Here is a 23,655-nt window from a genome sequence, read left to right as displayed (position 1 = left end):
GAGAGGGATGGCATGGCAAGGATGGAATGGCATGGGATGGGGATAGCATGGGAGAGATGGATAAGATGATGGAATTGATTAAGTGTGGCAAAAGGGCGGGGACAATTATTTGATACAACTTATAATTCAAAAGCTATTCTTTGTGCGAAAAATAAAAATTCATTGCATTTGAATGAAAAAGTTTCACAAAAGCTGTCAGATGAATTAAAAGAATACATCATTTTATAGATGAAGAAGATGATAACAGTCTATACCCTCTAAAGTTTCTACATAGTTTAATAGGCATGCGACCACATAAACTTAGACTCAAGGATGGAGCAGTTATATTGTTGTTACAAAACTTGAATCCTAAACAAGGACTGAGTCATGGAACAGGATTGATAGTTAGGAAGATGGTTTCTTCGATGATAGATGCTGAAATTATTTCCTTGAAATTTGCCTGTTAAAGAGTGTTTATTCTTTAAATAATATTGAGCCCATCAGATGTAAATTCACCTTTACAACTCAGGAGAAAACAGTTCCCAATTAGACTTTCATATTCTATGGGCTGGTTTTTAAGTGCCTGCCACCAGGAGTGTCAGTAGGTGAAAACCATGCCAGCTTTCACACAAGGGCCATGTGCCGCATGCTGCCATGATCTGCCGCACCACGGATCATTGAAATACCCCAGTCGCTCGCCCGCCCCCAATCACGTGGAGGGGACAGGCTCTCCGACGCCGGCAATGGCGTTAACTGCCTGTGCGCAGATGCTGGGGTCATGTTTAAAGATCAGCCTGCTGGCTAATTTAAATTTGTAAACGGAAGCCCCCCACCCATTGTTCAAATCAAAATTCTGTCACCCCTTTCCCACCCTCCAATGACAATAAAATTAAGTTTCTGCCCTTCCCCGCCCTCCCCCCCACCCCCCCATTACCCCAAAAGACTTACCTTTCAAATATGATCTTCCCCTCCCCAAACTGAACAAAGTTTACAGGTCATCCCTTCCCACCATCCCGTACACTAATGACAAAAGTTTGACCCCGTCCCCCACTCCTACCGCACTAAAAATCTCACATTCTCCCCTTCCCCTCCACTGTGGCGCCTGCTTTCCCCAGACAGGAAAGTGAAGGCACGAGAGTGATGGCTGCCGCTCTGAAGATCGCGGCCCGACTGTTAGATCGCAGGTAAGTGTATTTAAATGTATGTGTTTAATTCATTACCAAATGGTAATCCAGGTCCCGTTGTCCAGCAGCGGGGGTGGGGGGGCCCCCATGGAGCCTCACCACCACTGGCAAGATCACGCCCAGCCCTCCCAGCGTGGGCTCCATGGCGGGCTGCTGCCAGAACAATCTTCCGGCCCCCCCCACCCCCCTCCCACCACTGAGTCTGACATCAGGAGCCCTGTAAAATCCAGCTCAATGACTATAAACAAGTAACAAGACCAGACTTTTGACCGAATTTGTATTTATATTCCTAGGCCTGTTTATACACATTGACAGCTTTCTGCTGCTTTTTCCAGAGTGAGTAGTTTTGATTCTGTTAAAGCCTTTGGTGAAAGAATAACTAGAAATCCTGCATTTAAAGAACTACTGTTGCAATAAAGATACTAATTTGACTCCAAATGTTTTGCAGGTCTCTGCTAATATCTAATAATACCAACCTATGGTAACTACTAAAGGTGGTTCCAGCTCCTCTGATGAAGAAGCCATAATTCGGAATCACAAAATGTCCCTCTTCTTCATACTGCTCAGGAACATCAGTTGCCAACCTTCAAAGCACACAAAGAAATAGGTTAGCCCATTATAAAAAATGTGGATGCTGTCATGGAGAATCAAACAAAGCAAAAGAAAAGCCTCAGATTAGTGGCAAGACTGAGCCAAACTGTCAAGATCATCAAATACAAACTTGTTCTCAGTGAAGAAATTGGCTCTCTCCCATATCCTAACAAGAAAGTGAATTTTAATTCAGTTCCTAATTTTCATCTCACCACTAGGAAATAAAAAATAATCTGGCCAATATGGTACTAATCAAATAGGACAATTTCAGATAGGTTCAGGTATGTATGTTTATTCAGCCTTCAGTTTACTTGAGATAATGGCCAAGATATTACCAGCCCTCTGAAGATGGGCTGGGAGGCAGGAGGGTTGGTAAAATGGCGGGAGGGATCAGGAGGGAAGCCCAACGTCTTCTCGCTGCCACAGGATATTTTGAAAGGTGGGAATAGCAGCAGCTCAGCCTCCCTCCAACCCGAGGCAGGCAGCCATTAACCCAATTTGCTGGCCTATTAATGGCCACTTTATATTCCTGCCGGCATTTTACTGGCATTAGAATGGCCCCTGCCTCTCAGGGAGGCTGCCAAGTACATCAAGGCAACCTCCCAGTGGCTTCTTGGGGGAGGCCTTCCTTTCTGGATGCTCAGTGGTCCATGGACTGGCCCCCAACTGCAATGGATTTTCCTGCTGTTTTGGCAATGCTGCTGGAGGGTTCACCCGTCCAATTGCCGGCGCCTCCCTGCCTGGCTCTGGCACATTAAGAAATTTTCTTCCAAGCCCCTTGAGGGCAGCTGAATATGGAGGCACCCTCTCTTTCCTCTTGCAGCCTCAGCAAGGGCGACCTCTGTTGGTGATGCTGCTGAGGCTGCTGAGCTGCTGCCCTTCTGATTGGGCCGGCAGCTTGAAACATAGAATCATAGAAAGGTCATAGCACCAAAAGAGGCCATTCAGTTCATCATGTCTGTGCTGGCTGAAAAACTAGCTACCCATTCTAAACCCACCTTTCAGCACCTTGTCTGTAGCCTCGCAGGTTACAGCACTTCAGGTGTAGGTCCAGGTACCTTTTAAATGTGTTGAGGGTATATGCCTTCACCACTGATCCGGGCAGTGAATTCCAAACACCCAGGACCCTCTGGGTGAAAATGTTTTTCCTCATGTCCCCTCTAATCCTTCTACCAATCACGTTAAATCTGTGCTTTTGGTAATTGACCTCTCCACTAGGGGAAGCAGGTCCTTCCTGTCTATCTAGGCCCTTCATAATTTTGTACACCTCAATTAAGTCACTCATCAGCCTTCTCTGTTCTAAGGGAAACAACCCTAGCTGATCCAATCTTTGCTCATATTTGCAATTTTCAAGCCCTGGCAACATTCTTGTAAATCACCTCTGTACTCTCTCCAAAGCAATTATGACCTTCCTGTAATGTGGTGACCAGAACTGTACGTAATACTCCAGCTATAGCCTAACCAGCATTTTATGCAGTTCCAGCATTACATCCCTGCTTTAGTATTCTATACATTTGCCAATAAAGGAAAGTATTCCATATGCCTTCTTCACCACTTCATCTACTTGTCCTGCCACCTTTAGGGACCTGTGGACATGCATTCCAAAGTCTCTTACTTCCTCTACCCCTCTCAATATCTTCCTATTTATTGTGTATGCCCTTGCCCACTCAACCAAACCATTGATATCATTCTGGAGTCTCCAGCTATCCTCTTCACTATCAACTACACGGCCAATTTTTGTGTCATCTGCAAATTTCCCAATCATGCCTCCCACATTTAAGTCCAAATCATTAATATATACCACAAGCAGCAAGGGACCCAACCCACTGAGCCCTGTGGAACGCCCCTGGAAACCGCTTTCCATTCGCAAAAACATACGTCAAACATTACCTTTTGTTTCTTGTCACTGAGCCAATTTTGGATTGAACTTGCCACATTCCCCTGAATCCCATGGGCTTTTACTTTTCTGGCCAGTCTGCCATGTGGAACCTTGTCAAATGCCTTACTAAAATCCATGTAGACAACATCCACTGCACTACCCTCATCAATCCTCCTTGTTACTTCCTCAAAAAAATTCAATTAAGTTAGTAAGACATGACCTTCCCTTAACAAATCCAAGCTGACTGTACCTGATTAATCCCGTGCCTTTCTAAGTGACAGTTTATCCTCTCTCTCAGAATTGAATCTAATAATTTGCCCACCACTGAGGTCAGGCTGACCGGCCTATAATTATTTGGCCTATCCCTCGCACCTTTTTTAAACAATATTCGCAGACCTCCAATCCTCTGGTACCTCACCTGTATCTAGTGAGGATTTGAAAATAATCCTCAGATTACCGCTATTTCCTCCCTAGCTTCCTTTAACAGCCTAGGATACAATCCATTCGGCCCTGGCGATTTATCCACTTTCAAGGATGTCAGACCCTCTAGTACTTCCTCTCTCATTATGCTTATCGTATCTAATATTTCACACTCCTCTTTAACTGCAATGTCTGAATCATCCCTCTCCTTTGTGAAGACAGAGACAAAGTACATTAAGAATCCTGCCCACATCTTCTGCATTCACGCATAAGTTACCTTGTACACTTCTGATAGGCCCTACCCTTTCCTTAGTTATCCTCTTGCTTTTAATGTACTGATCAAACATTTTTGGGTTTTCCTCGATTTTATCTGCCAATATTTTTTCATGTCCTCTCTTTGCTTTCCTAGCTTCCTTTTTTTACATCACTTTCTATACTCCTCAAGGCTTTCTAAAGTATTGAGCTTTTTGTGACTGTCATAAGCTTTTTTTTTCTACTTTATCTTACCCTGTATGCTTCTAGATAACTAGGGGGCTCTAGATTTGGCAGTACCACCCTTTTTCTTTGTGCAGACATGTCTACACTATGCCTGTAGAATCTTGCTTTTGAATGCCTCCCATTGGTTTGCGACAGATTTTCCTTCAAGTAGGTGTATCCAGTCCACTTTCGTCAGATCACCTCTCAGCTTCATAAAATTTGCCTTCCCCCCAATTTAGAACTTTTACTCCTGTTCTATCTTTGTCCTTTTCCAAAATAATTCTAAAACTAACTGTATTATGGTCACTATCTCCAAAATCACCCACTGTTACTTCATCCACTTGCCCAGCTTCATTTCCTAAATCTAAATCTAGAATTGCACACCCTCTTGTTGGGCTTCTTACGTGCTGGCTAAAAAAGTTCTCTTGAACGCACTTCAAGAAGTTTGTGCACTCTGTGCCCTTCAGACTGTTTGTATCCCAGTTGATATTAGGGTATTTGAAATCCCAAATATTATTGCCCTATTGTTTTTGCAATCAGAAATTTGATTACATATTTGTTCTTCTATCTCCTTCTGACTATTTGGGAGTCTATAGTACACTCCTAGTTGTGTGCTGCCCCTTTTTTATTTCTGAGCTCAACCCATATGGCCTCATTTGATGATTCATTTAGCATATCATCCCTCCTCAAAGCTCTAATTGATTCCTTAACCAATAATGCTCCTTTTTTATCCCTCTCTCTATCCTGCATTGAAACTTTATATCCAGGGATGATGAGCTGCCATTTTTGCCCCTCTTTAAGCCAAGTTTCTGTTATAGCAATGATATCACGCTGCCATATATCTATCTGTGCCTTCAGCTCATCGGCTTTATTTGCTATACTCCTTTTTAACACTGCCAAATTCCTTTTAACTTTTTAACCTTTGCTTCTTCCGTTTGTCAGAGTCACTCGCTAATTTTCTGCCTCCCATTCCCTCTTCTGAATTTGTCCTAACTGAAACTGCGCTCAGGTTTCCATCCCCCAGCCAATCTAGTTTAAACCATCCCCAACAACACGAGCAAACCTCCTTGCAAGGATATTCATCCCGGTCCTGTTCAGGTGTAGAAAGGTGCCACCTTCCCCAGAATCAGTCCCAATGTCCCAGAAATCTAAAGCCCTCCCTCCTGTACCATCTCTCCAGCCATGCACTCATCTGGTGTATTCTCCTATTTCTATACTCACTAACACATGGCCTTGGGAGTAGTCCGGAGATTACTACCTTCAAAGAGGAAGGCAGCCATCCTTAATGAGACAGCAGTCCTGGCAGCGGCCTCTTAATTGGCCACCACCAGTAAGATCTCCTCCATGGCCCCACCTTTTGCCTGCGTGGGCTTGGGACTCACAGCATACCAGTAAAATTCCGGCTGATATGTGTACACAAATGATGATCTTCAGTTTGCTCATACCTTCTGAAGACATTTGCCAATTTTTGTTACTGAAAGGATCTTTCAGCGGGCGGCACAGTGGCGCAGTGGTTAGCACCGCAGCCTCACAGCTCCAGGGACCCGGGTTCGATTCCGGGTACTGCCTGTGTGGAGTTTGCAAGTTCTCCCTGTGTCTGCGTGGGTTTTCTCCGGGTGCTCCGGTTTCCTCCCACAAGCCAAAAGACTTGCAGGTTGATAGGTAAATTGGCCATTATAAATTGTCACTAGTATAGGTAGGTGGTAGGGAAATATAGGGACAGGTGGGGATGTTTGGTAGGAATATGGGATTAGTGTAGGATTAGTATAAATGGGTGGTTGATGTTCGGCACAGACTCGGTGGGCCGAAGGGCCTGTTTCAGTGCTGTATCTCTAATCTAATCTAATCTAATCTTTGTGATTTCAGTGCAGGGAAATTCTACACAACCATAATCAATTTTGCTTATTTAAATATTTTCTTTTTAAAAAATAATTATTTTGTCTCACTATATGGAGAATGACGAATACTTTGTGTCATAGAGTTGTACAACACAGAAACAGGCCCTTTGGCCCATCGTGTTTGGGAATCATTGGAATGATTAGAAGGCAATAATCTAATTGAAAATTTAATTCACGTTACAATTTAAGAATAAAATCAAAGTGATTTATAAACATTTGTTACGACCAGGTGAGAAAGGGGTCTCTCAGCCTTTGCCTGGTTTAACCATAACAGAATTAATTTTAAAAACACTGTTGTTTAGCTCCCCCTCAGTGAATCCTTGTTCACTGCTTTCCAATTGTAAGGCAAAGAAATCAATCAGACAGGTTTTCTTAGATTTAAACAAGAAAGGTGGAAGTTTATTAACCTTAAACTCTAATCCGGTTAACGACTATGAATGCATAATGTGATCACGCTAGCATGCATATGTGATAAACATACATGCAGATAGAGACATAAAATGCAGAAAGAATAAAGCGGAAAAGTTTGAGGCAATAGCTGGATTGTAATTTAGTTTAGAGATACAGCACTGAAACAGGCCCTTCGGCCCACCGAGTCTGTGCCGACCATCAACCACCCATTTATACTAATCCTACACTAATCCCATATTCCTTTCACATCCCCACCTATCCCTATATATTTCCCTACCACCTACCTATACTAGGGGCAATTTATAATGGCCAATTAACCTATCAACCTGCAAGTCTTTGGCATGTGGGAGGAAACCGGAGCACCCAGAGGAAACCCACGCAGACACAGGGAGAACTTGCAAACTCCGCACAGGCAGTACCCAGAATCGAACCCAGGTCCCTGGAGCTGTGAGGCTGCGGTGCTAACCACTGCGCCACTGTGCCGCCCAAATTTGAGTTCGATGTGGAGTCTTTGGTTGCTGGTAAGTCTTGCCATTTGTTGGGGCCCGGTGCACACTTTAACTTGTTTCAATGTAGGAGTCTTTTCTGTCTTAAGGTTTAAGTGACTTCAGTGGGTCCAGAGGTTTGTGAGAAAGCAAGAGAGAGCCAGCCAAGAGAGAGGCTCCCTTGTTCCAGGTTCAATTGCAATCTGCAGTCTATCTTCAAACTGTCCTGTGTGTAGTTCAAAAAGCCTGGGCTAGCAGGTTAGTCATGTGACCAATTGGTTTAACCACTCCTGTGTTTGTGGATTCTCGATCTGAGCAGACACTGAAATGCGAGCTTTCTTACACCTTCAATGTCTGGTGATCAAAATTCATTTGGGTTAATTGGACCAGGGAGTAGTTCCTTTGTCTCTCCAAGCACTGTCTCTTAGTATGTAAATGTCCTCCAGCCAAATGTCTGTTGATCTTTTTAAACAAGCCATTCCTTCACTCCAGCAACAGTTTAAAATTAATGTTCAGATGGCAAAATTAATATGCCTCGTTCTTGGTAGGTGGGGGTCTTCATGACATATTATTGTGGCCATAAAATCACTCTGTAATGTCTTTCTTTTTTACAATGCATTTACGCACTCTGAAATTTTGGTTATTGTTCTTGTATGTATTGGTTCTCTATTTTACAAGCAACCGCTGCCTATGCAGATGTTGACAACCACTGCACTGTGTGTTGTTTACATTTAAGGGCATCCATACATCAATGGGGATGTGGTCTTTCGACTGGAGGCTGGTATGCTGACTGAGATGAAGTCAGCTCCACTGAGGGGGGAGTCCAGATTGGAGAACTGGCATGGAACCCTGAAAACTTTAGAGATTGAATAAAAAGAGATCTGCCCCTTACATAGAGAGCTGTAGTAACACTGTATGTGGTTGAGTAGCGGACTGGGTAACACCCCCTCCCAAAGACAGTTAGGCACTGAATTGTCCAGGTGCATGGGGCAGTCAGGTAACAGAGATGTGCCCATTGTGGCACTGGTGCCTGCCAGCCTCATGCAAACAAAATACCCTTCCACTGAATCTGAAAAATTCCGGTAGAGTCCATGCTGACGGACTCACATGGGTGTGCTCTTAGACTAATTGTTGAGAACATAGCCCAAAGATTTCCTTGAAGGCAGCAACTTGTGTTGGGATATGACATGGCAGCTCATCAGAATTCACCCTAATCAGTGATCATTCATTCCTCAGAAATGAGTCCAGGCATCAAAAGTGAGTGCATTGTTTGAAACTTAGAAGCCCGATCCAGTCTTCACAGAGCAAGAATTGAACCTGGAATTTGTGTGCCTCACTACACAATGGGGGCTAATTTCCCTGGATACTTTAGTCACTAAAGAGTTTCCGCAATGGCCAAGATGGGATCCTGAGCTGCAAAGTCAGGTTATCCCAACTTTAATGAAAGATGTATCTTGGTAAAGAATTTTAAGTGTGCACTAGGAATGGCCACCCCAAGGATAAATTGGCTCCTTATGCTTATCAAAGAGGCTGTGATGCTCATTTGCTTCCTCGCGTTGCAATTAAGAACCTTTCCGAACAGTGAACAGCTGAACAGGCATAAAGACGTTATTGGTGAGGATTGTGAGCGCTACTTAAAGCCTTATGCAGCTTTCATTGTTCACTTGCTGCTGTCTAAAGAAAGAAAGACTGTTATTTGTATCGCACCTTTCACGACCACCAGATGTCCCAAAGCACTTTACAGCCAATTAAGTACTTTTGTAGCGTAGTCACTGTTGTAATACAGGAAACAGCCGCCAATTTGCACACAGCAAACACCCACAAACAACAATGTGATAATTACCAGATAATCTGTTTTTGTAATGTTGATTACGATATAAATATTGGCCAGGACACTGGGATAACTTCTCTGCTCTTGTTCAAGATAATGTCATGGGATATTTTATGTCCACCAGAGAGGGCAGATGGGGCCTCTGTTTAGCTTAGCATTTCATACAAAAGACTGCACCTTCAACAGTGCAACACTCCCTTAGTACCGCACTAGAGTCTCAGTCTTAAGTTTTGTGCTCAAGGCCTAGACTGGGGCACGACCCCACAAAATTCTGAGTCAGAGATGAGTGATATTAACTGAGCCACAGCTGACACTGGTGGAGAGAAAGGGGATGTTAATTGCCTACATTACATTTGAAGAGAACTTGTGATGCACATCGGAAGACTTTCTGGGCACTTTGTCAAGATTTCACCAACACTCGATCAACATTTATTTAGGAAATTCTCTGAGAATTTCACTTAGAGAGAGTGAGTGCTGTGCTACCGTACTTTATTGGAAACCTTACAGCAGTCACCTGGAGAAAGGGGTTATTGGGATCATGTCAGGGATTAACCATGGTAATCAGCAATTAGGCCCGAAACTGCAGGCTTTTTAAACGGGTGTGTCTTTGTAGTACAGCACCCATAGAGTGCCTGTTGTCACTATTTCCCCAAAACAGCCCCCAATGTGTTTACAAAGCCAGTGAGGGAGTAAATTTTTGTTCCTACAGACAGATTTTAAAATGAGAATGTTAAAGCAAAGGTCAGCCGGTCTGACCTTGCGAAGTAGAACACAGACTGTACAGCTAACTGATAAAGATGATTTACTGCCACAAATGTTTAGATTTCTGAGACTGAAAGACAGACCAAAAATCCACAGTGTTCTACTCAGTTTAATCTTTCTAATGGTAACAATGTTTTCTAGTTTGTACAGCTTGGTTTAAATAATGAGGCTAGGACATGTACTAAATGGCATTGTTTGGAGGATGATGCTACGGTGCCAGAGAGTGGTGTCCTTCTCAACATTCACATTTTCAAACAGGCTACTGGAACAAAATTAATCACCCTTTTATTAAAATCAAAAAACCGGAGATAGCCCGTTTTACTCCCTCAGCGGGCTGATGAAATTACAAAAATGCAGGCTTTAAAACAGCAAACGGTGAGAATGCAGTTTAGTTGCAGCTTATTAATTGGGGGAAGAAAACAAATGTTCTTGATTTGTTTTTCATTAACAGGAATTTCACTCCAGGTGATATCTTTAGCCATTCTGAGCTGGGATAGCAGCATGATTGCTCTTGGTGTCCCTGGCCTAAGAAGGAGAAAAATTAGTCAAGGCTACATTTTTCACTTCTGATCTGATAGCCACCAGTAGCAGGAGTCCTGGCTGATTTTTTCCCCCGCCTCGTCTTGAGGTATTGAATCCAATTGTAGCAGCCCAATTACTGGTTCAGCTACGTGAAGATCAAACCTGGGCGTTTTCGGAATGGTTCATTCACACTATGCATTTACCCACTCATCAGGGGAACTAAATCAACCAGGGGAATTGGGGCAATCACGCTCCAGGTTGCTAAACCATAATGTTTACCGGAAGTGAATGGATAACACATGAGGAAAGCATTGTGTTCAGTTATGGCATCCCTGCTCCATTCAGTCAAATAGCCTGCTAACATCCAACCTCCAGATTCACACATAAAGAATGGCCACTTGGAGGAGTGTCACCACTATCCTAGCAATCGTGGAGTAGAAATTAGGTCTCATTTCACCCATTTTACAAGCTAAAATGGAGTCCAATTTTGGGGACCAACATCCAAGGACATCTGAAAAACATTCAACCTAAAATTGAGAGCAAAATACTGCAGATGCTGAAACTCTGAAATGAGAACAGAAAGTGCCAGAAATACTCAGCAGGTCTGGCACTTTCTGTGTAGAGAGAAACGGAGTTAACATTTCAGGTCTCTGACCCTTCATCAGAACTAAAATTGAGTTTGGTCATTTTTCAGGTGTCCTTGGTGACCACCTTAAACAGGTGATTGATTCCTTATATATGTAAATGAGGGACCTAACTAACACCTATTTTAGGCCCCCTTGCTGAAAATGGCCTAAGTAGCATCCACCAATGAATGGTGAGGTTTTTAAAAATGATTTTTTTTAAGTTCCTATCGAACCAGAAGGAGCAGTTGTGCTCCTCCCAGCTCCAGGGTGCTCAGCAGCCCCCATTCTGTCTCCATCTCTACCCCCTTTAAAAAATACCTGCATTTATGTAGCAAATTATCAACTTCCCTTGAATGTTCAAGAGCACTTCATAATTAGTTTCAAGTGCAGCCACTTATTATGCAGGTCAATGCAACAGATATTTTGAAACAACAATGTGATAATTTGTTTTTGGTTGTGTTGGTTGAGAGAGAAATGCTGGCCAGAACACCAGGAGAATTCCCTACTGCTCTTCAAAGAGTACCATGGGATCTTTAACATTCATCTAAACACAATGATGATAAGAAGAGGATTAACATCTCTTCTGAAGGACATGTAGAGGCACAGCATCGTATACTAAGGTAGAGAGAATTAAAATAAACACAAAAATTCCATACATTTGGAAACTTTATTTAAAATAAAGACTGTCAACTAACCAGCATGAATAGGGACATCTTTTGCTGTATCTGCAGCAGTAGAACTGCCATTCTCGATCCAGAACAGCCTCAAAGTACTGGCTTCGTATTCCTGCTACAATACCATTGTTTGAACAAGTTTGATACCTGAAAGTAAACATAATGATGTAATGTTATCATTTTCAAAGCATGCTTTAAATAAGTGAGTGCAAGCTATTTGAACATCAACTTAGGAGCACTTTTGATACCAACATATGCAGTTCCAGCAATATTAATGAGTTTAGGCTAGCAAGCACTACTAACATGTCCACCTTGATTGTGATGTCTAATTTTCCAGAGTACACGTAGAACAATAGCAACACATCCAAATATAAGGTGAATTAAATTTCACCCACCGTCTGAATAGTCTGCATTTTAGTATCCAGCGAAAATGAACCAACAGGCCAGCATTCTGAAGAGATCATTCAGATCTAAACTGCAATTTTCTCAGTCTGCTTAATAGGTTAAAAGTAGCCTTTGAGATTTTGAAAGATCTTATGTACAATAAACTGTCAGTTTGATTATTTATAACCAAAATCTCTCAGCTAGTAGGGGAGAGTTTCCTGGGTCTGTGTCAAGGTGCACAGGATTGCCCAACCCAGTGATTGTCAGAAAATCCATTTGGACAATGTGCATGCCTGTAAACACCTGATTTACTACTCATTTAAATTAATGGAGGAAAATTGGGATTTTCCTTGACAAGTGTGTGATCCACTGCAGTAAACCTTTGTCTTCACTGTAATCTGGCAGGGCAGATTGCCTTTGATGTGGACACAGGGAAACCTCCACTTTAAGGCTTTAACCGTCCCCAACCTACAGAAACCTTTAAAACAAAATCTAGTACTACTTTTTAAGTGTTGTTAAGTAGTTCTTTTAAGTTTCTGTAGCTGTGTGTACTTACAATCATTAATGCAATGAATCAATAAAATGAGTGACAAGTAGTCTGCAGCCACTGAAATTAGGTAGCTATGTTTTGCAATAAGGTAACATGTAACAGCAGTTGGGAGATTTTGGTTATAAATAATCAAACTGATAGTTTATTGTACATAAGATCTTTCAAAATTTCAAAGGCTCTTTTTTAGATACAAAACTGATCACATACTGTGTCAGTGAAACTAAATCTATGGGCGGGACTTTTAGCCCCTAGCGGGGCAAGGACCGGAAGCTGGTGGGTGCTAAAAATAGCACCACTGGCCTGCGTACTGATTCCAAGACTCCATCCCACCCCCCGGGCCATTTTCCAAGAGGCGGAATGTGGTGGTGGCATGGCTACCCACCCACATGTAGCGGATAGCTGATCAAACTAATTAAAAGCCACTTAAGGTCAATTGAAAGAGGCCAAAGGATTTTCCAGTCAGCTTCCAGGTTCCCAGAGGTGGTGGGGGACAGTTTAGCTGCCTGGAGACAGCCTCCCAGCGGTATACTAAGGGTCAAGCACTTCAGGCAGCCTCAGAGGTCTTCCCTGCCCATCTGGGCACAGCAGCACTCGCAGACCACCCTGCTGACAGGACCACCCCCACAGTGCTGGCCTGGCTCTAAAAGTCATTTTTTATTCAAACTTTGAAAAAGCTAGAAAGAGAGTGCCTCCATTTTGAAGTGTCTTCTCCCTTGCTTACCTGCCATGGCATCCTGCTGCTGCGTTCAAGCTAGAAGGCCTCTGATTGGCCCTCCAGCTTCAAGTGCCCCCCCCCCCTTGCCCAATAATTGTCTGCTCCAGCAAAATCACAATGACTGACTGATTCCCACACAGTGCAGGCTTCTGACCCCCATTTGAGCCTGACAGCAGCGGTCAGAGGTCCGCAGGGAAAATCCAGCGCTATACATCTTAATGTCTTAGCTCTATGAAACTGCCGGCGGAGATGGAATAGGGACATGGGGAAAATAATATCGTTACTATATATTTGATATAGTACAATATATATTTGAGAATAAATAAATTTTGCATAAATCAATAAATGTTTATTCATGAAAATTCACTTTTGTTTTAATTTGAAAAGCTCACGTGCAGGTGCAGGACACCAGCTTTGGAAAAAGAGCCTTTGTGTGTTGAAAAGACAATCGATAAGACAAGGTATACCAACAACTAGTGTTTAGGTAATGCCAAAATTAGGGTTTAAAAGTCTGAAGGTCAAGACTGAGATTAAATTATGCAATTCAATTAGTTGCATATAATTACATATAACCACGTAGTCTAACCATGGATTTTTAAAAGGCCTCGCTAATGGAATTAAAATTTGTAAGTGTCATGCTAGGCCCTGACCTGCCAAGAATGAGGCACATAAATTTTGTCATGAACTTTGATATTCAATGGTTACTGGAGTTAAGAAAGGACTTGTTAAACAGATCAGCCATGGCCGGAAATGACATTTGCATATTAACAGACAGTGTTTGGAAGGACAAAGCAGCCATTCCCTGACATTCAACCCACAATGGACTTTTGATCACCAGATGTTGAAGGTGGGGAAGCTCACATTCCAGGTTGACTGCTAAGATGGCCGAATACACAAACAGGCAAGGTCAAACCACCTAGTCACATGACTAACCTGCTAGGCAACCTGAGTTTTTTGAATTTGTATAAACAGTTTGGGCAGAAAGCTGTTTACTCCTGGACTGAGAAGATCTCTCTCCTGTCTGCTCCCATCTCTTTCTCACAAGCCTCTGAATCCACTGAAGACACATGAACCCAAGAGTGAAAAGTCTCCTTAAGCGAACCAGGTTTAAGAAGAATACTGGGCCCCAACGAAAAGCAAGAACTACCTACAATCAAAGACTCTACAGTGAGCTCGAAGAACCGTGACAACAACTCTTCAGATATTGCCTCAAACCTTTCCGCTTTATTTTTCTTCTGCTCTTTTCTGTCTCTGTTTGCATGTGTGTAAAGCGTATGCATGTTAGTGTGGAGAGCGTAGGTGTTAACCAAATTATACTTCGTTTAAATTTAATAAATTTCAACTTTTCTTCATTAAACCTAAGAAAACCTGTTTGTGCTGGTTTCTTTGCCTTATAATTGGAAAGCGGTGAACAAGGATTCACCAAGGGGAGCTAAAAACGCGAGGTGTTTAAAATTAAACCCTATTACAGTAAGACCAGGTGAAGGCTGAAAGGGAACCCTAGACCTCTTTCTCACCAGGTCGTAACAGTAAGGAAACCATATAGTGTATAAATAAAGGAAATGCAATGGTTATTACATATATGAATTTTCAGAAGCAGCTGGTAAGATGCAATGTAAGGGACTTGTTGAAATATAAGGACACGCGATACTAATAGTATTTCCGGAAGGCTGTTAAAGGCATGGAAATTTTGCAGTGACAATTCGCTAGAGTTATACCAAGATCATAAACAAGGTTATAATGAAAAGTTCGAAAAATTGACAGGAACACGGAAAGTTAAGGGGGATCTCATTAAGGTTATGAAAGATTTTGAGAGGGTAAACAGTGAAAGGTTGGAGCAGACTTTCCTGTTATTGCCCCTGGAAATGTCTGAATCTCCTGGGCACTGTGAATGGAGGTGAATTAGACAGGATGGATCACACATCCATAACAAAGCCTGTCTGATTTTCCATCCACTGGATTTAAATGGGTAGGAAAATCAAAAATGGCTCCATTGTTGTCATGCAGTCCTCCCCAACCAATTTTCATCCACAAGCAATCCAATGTGCCCTGAAAAACCTGTCTGATTGTTTCCACTAGCTGATGAATTGGTAATAAAGCACATAAACTCAGGATTATTACTAGAATGAAGGGGGAAGTTAGAAGAAAGGTTTTCACACAGTGTTATTAGAACATGGACTCTTTTGCTACTAGTAAGTATTGAGACAGAAACTGTAACATACTTCAAAATGGAATTGGATAAACATTTGAAAAGTAAAAATGCAAAAGAATTTAGGGAAAAGGCAGAGAAAAGAGATTAGAGTAACAAAAGCTCTAGTTGAGGAGCTAACACGGTCACAGACATTATAGGCTGAAAGGCCTTCTGCTGCTCTGTATTTTCATTGATTCTTTGATGACGAGACAGAGGGAGTAAACAGGAGAATAAGAAAATAAAAAGGGATTGTGGACCACCTTAGAACATCAGAATATCATTGCTGACTTTCGCAATATCTGGGTGATTTTGTATTAAATGTACAGCCATGGGAGAATAACTTTCAAACAGAAGCCATGAGCTCCAATCATCATACGCTTTTTTTATATTAGCTGACACCAATGTCTGAAAAAAAACCTGCCTTTAAAAGATAGCAGTTTGCAAGATCCACAGACATTTTAGTCCTTGATGCCAACTTTATATTTGCCCATGCCACTGATAAACGAGAGATGTGTATCTGCTAGCGACTGCACCCCTTCAATGTAAAACTCCTCTATGAGAGGTAGTGATGATACTGTAATGCTCGACCCCCACCCGCCAGGAATGAGGCATATTAATTTTACCATATGGACATTAAATTTCAAATTGTTGCTCGGGAAGAAGAGAAGGCCTGTTACAAGGGCTGCCAGTCACTTGGCTGGAAGACATTTACATACCAATAGGGACAAGAGAGGTTACTTCTCTTGCAGCATCTGTGGAAAGAGAAGCAGAGTTAACGTTTCGGGTCAGTGACCCTTCATCGGAACTGACAAATATTAGAAAAGTCACAGGTTATAAGCAAGTGAGGTGGGGGTGGGGCAAAAGATAACAAAGGAGGTCTAGATTGGACCAGGCCACATAGCTGACCAAAAGGTCACGGAGCAAAGGCAAACAATATGTTAATGGTGTGTTGAAGGACAAAGCATTAGTACAAATTAGCTGTTAATACACTGAATATTGAACAGCAGCAAGTGCAAACCTGAAAAAAAACAGTGGGTGAGCAAACTGAACAAACTAAGATGAAATGAAGTAAATGCAAAAAAAAAAATTGTAAAAAATGTAAAAAAGGATGTAAAAAAAAGGAAGAAAAAATAACTAAAAATGAAAGTAAAATGGGGGGCTGTCATGCTCTGAAATTATTGAACTCAATGTTCAGTCCGGCAGGCTGTAGTGTGCCTAATCGGTAGATGATATGCTGTTCCTCGAGCTTGCGTTGATGTTCACTGGAACACTGCAGCAATCCCAGGACAGAGATGTGAGCGTGAGAGCAGATGGGAAATTGAAATGGCAAGCAACCGGAAGCTCAGGGTCCTGCTTGCGGACTGAGCGGAGATGTTCCGCAAAGCGGTCACCCAGTCTGCGCTTGGTCTCCCCAATGTAGAGGTCTCCTTTCCTGTTTTTATTTCAGATTTCCAGCATCCGCAGTATTTTGCTTTTATTTTAGAGATTATTTCTCTTGTCCATTTAACCCACAATGGACTTTGAGCACCAGACATTGAAAGCAGGGAAGCGCATTCCAGGCCTACTAAGACTATATGATCCGCAGAGCCAAGACGTGGTCAGACCAGCTAGTCACATGAATAACCTACTTTTTCAACCTGGGTTTTTTTCTGAATTGTACAAACAATTTGAACTGAGAGTGTCTGTTTGCTCTTGGACTGAAAAGACCTCTCCTCGCTGGCTCGCCACAGCCTTTCCTGTCTGCTCCCATCTTTTTCTCACGGAACTCCAAATCCACCGAAGACACAAGAACCTCAAGAGAGAAAAGTCTCCTACAGCGAACAAGGTTTAAGAAGAACACTGGGCCTCAACGAAAAGCAAGATCTAGCTACAATCAAGGACTCTACAGTGAGCTTGAAGATTCATAACAAAACCCTCTTCAGAGATTGCCTCAAACTTTTCCGCTTTATTTCTTCTGCTCTGTTCTGCCTCTATCTGCATGTGTGTATCGCGTTGCATGCTAGCGTGGGTGTGTCATGTATTTTTAGGCGTTATCCGAATTAGAGTTTAAGTTTAATAAATTTCAATCTTTCTTCATTAAACCTAAGAAAACCTGTTTGTGCTGGTTTCTTTGCCTTATCATTGGAAACCAGTGAACAAGGATTCGCCAAGGGGGAGCTAAAAACACGGTGTGTTTAAAATTAAGCCCTGTTACAGTAAGACCAGGTGAAGGCTGAGAGGGACCCCTAGACCCCTTTTTCACCTGGTCGTAACAATACTAGTACAGATAATCCCAAGTTACAGCTATATAAGCAATTCTTTATTCTCTCATACAGTTATAACATGTTAAAATAGCTTGCCTCAGACTTGTTGAATTGGATTTTCCCATACCAGACAGTCAGCCCACTAATAGACTGATGCCACTGAAGCTGGGAGGGTATCTACAGCAGATTAAATAGGAGGGAGGCAGAACTTTTCAGAAAAGTTCAGAACGCATCTCACTACATTTTCTGTATTAGTCAAGGATAAAAGGGGACACGAGTATGAAAGGCCAGAAAAAAAATAAAGGGAAGAAACACAATGGGCTGAATTTTACAGACCCCCTGACATCGGGGTCATGGCAGAGGGGCCAGAAAATGCCTCTGGGAGAGGGTCACCATGCACCCTGACACAGGGATGGCTCGGCCCGATATTGCCAGCGGCGAAGAGGCCTCGTGGCAGCCCATACACCCTCCCCCCTCCGCTTGGCGATGGGAACCGCCATTTAAATAAATTAAAATCAATGAATTAATTATATTTACGTTCCCACTGTCTGTCCCGGTGTGATCTTCCTGGCGTTGGCTGGCACTCCAGCGCCTTTGGAGCCCCATCCGGGGAAACAAGGCAGAACACTTGTGGGGAGTGGAGAGGAAGTAAGTTTCTCAGTGCGGAGTGGGGGAGTAGAAGGGAATGGGGATAAAGAAACATCATTGATGTAGGGATGGTGGGAAGGTTTTCAGGTTAAATTGTATGTACTTTGGGGGTGGGGGGACGGTCAGGTGGTCAAGGTAAGTGTTTTGGGGGACAGAGGGCAAGTAATTAATTTTATGGTTATTGGGGGGGTGGGAGAGGGGCAAAATAAACGTATTTAATTTTTTTTATTAACTGTTTCTTTAAATATTTAAATTGAACGGTAGGGCTTGAAGCCCTTTAAAAATGACATCAGCACCTGCGCACAAGCATCTGACGCCATTGACGTGGACGGACAGCCCGCCCCCTCCATGTCATCGGGGGGTGGGGGGTGGGGGGCGACGGTCTGCCCCACCTATTTAAATGAGCCACCACGTTTAGGATTGTGGCGGCACCATGATGTGTGGCCCTGTTGGCCGAGCCGCCATTGTTTTTGACTGCTGCTGATTTTGGCAGCGGGAATATAAATTTCATCCCAATATGTAGATTTGAGCCTGCAGTCAAGTGGCAGAGCACCGGTGGGACAGAATATACCCAGGGATGGTGATGGTGGTGTGTGAGGCGTTGTCTGTAAGGTCTGATTCCGTGAGTATGACTATACCAGGCTGTTACTTGACCAGTCTGTGGGACAGCTCTCCCAATTTTGCCACAAGCACCCAGCTGTTCGTAAGGAGGACTTTGCAGGGTCGACAGAGTGAGGTTTGCCTAGGTCAGTACCTAGGTCAATACCGGGGTTTCCGCTCGGTTTTATTCCTTTTCAACTTTTGTGCAGCGGTTGTTGTAGAACTGAATGGTTTACTAGGCCATTTCAGAGGGCAGTTAAGAGCCAACCACATTGCTGTGGGTCAGGAGTCAAATGTAGGCCAGAGTGGGTAAGGAAAGCAGATTTCTTTCTCTCAAGGACATTAGTGAACCAGATGTGTTTTTATGATAATCGATGGTAATTTTATGATAGCCATTACTGAGACTCACTTTCAATTCCATATTTCTATTAATTAATTAAATGTTTTAATTAATTGAATTTAAAGCTGCCATGGTGGGATTTGAACCTGTGACCCAACAGTATTAGCCTGGGTTTCTGATTAACAAGTGACATTACTACTATTCTACCATCACCCCATAATCAGCAATCGTGATGCCATCATTCATTAGGAGTCCACTGTGCATTCTGCATTTGAGCCACCATGACAAACCAGAGGGTGATTACTGGGTGACAGGGGCTATCCACTGATCACATGGCTCATGACTCCATTGTGCAATCAATGCATATGTGAGCAGCATGTATACAGCAAAAGCCATGCTGTTGCACAAAATGTGATGGAGAAGACCATTGGGGTATTAAACAATACTTCCGCTGCCTGGATCAGTCTGGAGGAGCCCTGCCGTACTTGTCAGGGCACATGTCATGATTTGTGGTGGTCTGCTGCATGCTGCACAACCTTGCCATGATGAAGCCCTTACCTGCAGCTGTACAGCGACAAGTTGGGGAGGAAGTAAAAGAGAAGGAGGCAAGGAGGAGGCAACTATCACAGCTTCTTTCTGGCCTGGCTGCCCATGATCAACTCAACCAACTGCGATACCAGTAAACACAACTGCAATTCCCTGTTCACCAACAGTCCCGCACCTTATCTTCCATCTGTTACTGACCATTACAGCATTCACTTAGCCACAATGCAAAAATAAAATCCACCACAAAATAAACATTCCAAACCAAATTTATAGATCAAACCATGCATACAAATGTCAACCAATCACCCTTGTACATTCCCTTAGTGCCTGTCTTCTGTGTGCCTTTGCCTGCTACCCCAGTGACTGCAGCATGGCTGGTGGAAGGCTGCTGACTTTCAGTTGGGGAGATATAGATGGCCTTGGAAGATGACCTCGAACAGCACTGGGCCTGGAAGGCCTAGTTTCTTACTGCGCCACCTGGGCATGGGTGATAGCGGTCTGGACTGACTGGTTGACAGGCAACAGCAAGGGCACTGGTGGAGTGACAGTGGTGGGAGACAAATGCTGTCATTCTGAGAGAACAGAGCAAGTTCGTGCTCCACGGAGCCAATGTTCCCTCTAAGCTGTGCAGCTACAATGGCCACTCAACAACCTGAAAGTTCCCGTGCAGGCTGTACACAAGCCAGGGTCTTTGAATGACCGCACATGCTCGGCCGCTTAAAAACATTTTTTAAGGGCCATGCCCTTAAAGAAAGCACCTGCACACTTGAAAGAAAAATTACAGGGAACGTTGCACAGAACTAATGCCACTGTCTCAGCAATCCTAGCGATGTTTTGGAGGACAGATTGCTGGACTGCTGTGACACCCTGTAAGCCCCTTCATACATTGGTATCCACAGCTATGGTAACAACAGCCTGAGCTTACGTAGCAGCAAGTTGACCTTGCATGAGAGCAGTCTGAGCTTCTACTGCAGCATTGGATGGCTTCCGTTTGTGCTGTAATGAAAGATGAGACATCGGCCGTCAAATGCTGCATGATTTATGGGTCTGTAAGTGTGTTAATGGAGTTGGCAACCACTTTCATACTGGAAAGGATAGGCTCCAAACTCTGTGCAAATGCCTTGTGCCAAGTTAGTGCTGGACTCCTCCATGCTCCTTGACAGTGAACACAGGCTTTCTGGCAGGCCTGCCAATGCACCACGCATTTAATTGTGTATACCCATCAGCCTTCTTCTATTCAGTTCCGAAGAAGGGTCACTGACCCGAAACGTTAACTCTGCTTCTCTTTCCACAGATGCTGCCAGACCTGCTGAGTGATTCCAGCGTTTCTTGTTTTTGTTTCAGATTTCCAGCATTTCTTGTTTTTGTTTCAGCCTTCTTCTATAGCCTCCCCCATAAAAGTCCTCATTTGAATCCTCTGCAGCAGAACTCATGTGGGATCTCGCCTTCTAGCGAGCTGGCACCTGTGCTACCCTTGATCCAATCGTAGCTGCAGCCCCGTTATGCTCAGTGTCTCATCACGTGAAAATCCCGTCTCTAAGCTAACATCATGTGCAGTGCAATAGCTGAGCTGATGGTTGCGAGTATGACAGTGAGTGACAATGTTTCTTCTTCTTCAGTGTCTTCCTGTTCTTCTACCACTACCTGGCCAAGTTACTGTTCTTGGGTATCTGAAAGGCGAAAGGTGAAAGGTCCAATGGTAGGATTGTGACTGTAGAGCGAGAGGGGAGCAAAGAAAGGAGTGCATTCTTACATCATCAACAACATTTAAATTAGAAGAGATTGTGGGATGAGCGGGAAGCAGAATGTGAGAAGGACGATTATCTGCGAGGATACTGTCAACTTCGATATTTTCAGCCCCCACTCCTGACCACAACATCGCAATGGCCACTCCAATGATGGTGACCACCATCTCCTGCATCAGGGTAAGGACATATAGCCATTCCTGTCCCCCGCTGGTTAGTAGCTGCTGGCTCCAGTTACATGCCACCTTGTCCTGTAAGAGAAAGGGAAGTGTGTCAGTGAGTGTGGTACAATCAGTTTGGGTGATGTGCCAATCATACTTGAATAGCTGACAGTGTGTGCAAGCTGTGAGATATGTGTATGTGAGGCTTGCAGCAGTGCTAAATGTGTCAGGGTGAAGTGAAGCTATGAATGTCAGGTATGAGTCTTATTAGAGATTGTTGATAGTGTCTTGCAGACCCCCACCTGCCAAGAATGAGGATATTAATTTTGTTATATGAACATTGACTTTGAACTGTTGCTGGAATGAAGAAATTACTTGTTTGAAGATCACCAGACAGTGGACTGGAAGGATATTTGCATACTAAGAGACACTGCTTGTGGAGACAAAGGGCTATTCCCTGCTTCAATTAACCCAAATGGATTTTGATCACCAGACATTGAAGGTGTAAGGAAGCGCATTCCAGGTCCTGCTAAGATGATACAATCCACAGAGCCAGGACTAGTTAAAACCAGCTGGTCACATGACTAACTGGCTGGTCCAGGTTTTTTGAACTAGCCACAGGACAGTTTGAATTCAGAAGGCAGTGTGCAACTGAGGCTCAATCAAGGAAGCCTCTCTCTCACTTTCTCCCAAGCCACCGGACCCACGGAATACACGTGAACCTCAAGACAGAAAAGACTCCTATGTCAGAACAAGTTGAAGTGTGAACTGGGCCCCAACGAATTGCAAGACTTACCGCAACTAAAGACTCCACATTGAACTTAAAGGATTGTAACTACCAGATATTGCCTCAATCTTTTCCCCTTTATTCCTTCTACTTTTTCTGTCTCTGCGTGTGTGTTTGTTGCATATGCATGCTAGCACGGTGGCATTGCATATTCAAAGTCGTTAACTGGATTAGAGTTTAAGATTAATAAACTTCTACCTTTCTTATTTAAATCTAAGGAAACCTGTTTGATTTCTTTGCCTTACAATTGGAGCAGTGAACAAGGATTCACTAAAGGGAAGCTAAAAACGCGGTGTTTCTAAAATTAAACCCTGTTATGGTTAAACCAGGCAAAGGCTGAGAGGGAACCCCTAGACCCCTCCTATCTGATCGTAACAGTAGGTAAATGAGGGGTGTGGTGCATTGAGCAGTGTCTGAAGCTAGTGCTATGGTTGGTAGGACATGGCATTTGAAGATACATTCACTGAGCTTGACTGCTCATGTGACGTCATTGAACTTTTTGTGACACTGCATCCAGGTCCTTGGGCTAGGCTCCTGGCATTGACAGCCATAGATACCTGTTCCCACTGCATTCACAAATTTTGTCTGGGGGAGGGCCTCCGCTTCCCATGTGGTTAGAGGACCTCTCTCCTCCTGTCCACCTCCTGCACCAAGGCGCCAGTGCAGGTTGGAAAATCTCGGAGACTGCTCTCTGCCATGTTATGTCATTCTTCTTTCTTTCCCAGATTAAAATCAGTTGAACAATGACATTCAGCACCTGCTCATCCCAGAATGTGCCTCCCCTTTAAGTAGCGCAGGCTAGCTTTACCTCATGCTAGCATCCGATGATTTTGCTTCCCCTGCTCATGCTTGGAGCCTATCAACAGCGCAATTGGCAGGAACTGTACACTGCAAACATTTAAATTAGCAGTCAGCACAAAGTTTGCACGCTGCCTGCATTGGAAGCAACGGGCATAGTTAATTGCGTATCGAGATCCTGGTGCCCATTTTCAGCAGTTATTGAATT

General features: G+C 43.4%; 1 protein-coding gene and 1 long non-coding RNA gene across 2 annotated transcripts in view; one reads left to right on the top strand and one right to left on the bottom strand.

Annotated features, from left to right (window-relative positions):
* The window catches only part of LOC137374508 (uncharacterized), a 28,412-nt gene extending 22,392 nt beyond the window's left edge, over window positions 1-6,020 (top strand). The window contains exon 4 of the long non-coding RNA XR_010975836.1: window positions 1,612-6,020. This is a non-coding gene — a long non-coding RNA (uncharacterized lncRNA). The remainder of the gene's footprint in view (window positions 1-1,611) is intronic.
* dpt (dermatopontin) overlaps window positions 1-23,655 on the bottom strand; it is a 40,540-nt gene that overhangs the window by 9,509 nt on the left and 7,376 nt on the right. The window contains exons 2-3 of the mRNA XM_068040696.1: window positions 11,761-11,886; window positions 1,640-1,747 (exon numbers count right to left, since the gene is read on the bottom strand). Of these exons, the coding sequence (XP_067896797.1) occupies window positions 1,640-1,747; window positions 11,761-11,886 (234 nt within the window). The remainder of the gene's footprint in view (window positions 1-1,639; window positions 1,748-11,760; window positions 11,887-23,655) is intronic.

This window comes from Heterodontus francisci, chromosome 10, assembly GCF_036365525.1.
Source record: "Heterodontus francisci isolate sHetFra1 chromosome 10, sHetFra1.hap1, whole genome shotgun sequence".
In the NCBI taxonomy this organism is placed as follows: Eukaryota; Metazoa; Chordata; class Chondrichthyes; order Heterodontiformes; family Heterodontidae; genus Heterodontus; species Heterodontus francisci.
Note: the sequence above shows the minus strand (reverse complement) of the source record. Positions and strands in the feature narration are given on the sequence as shown.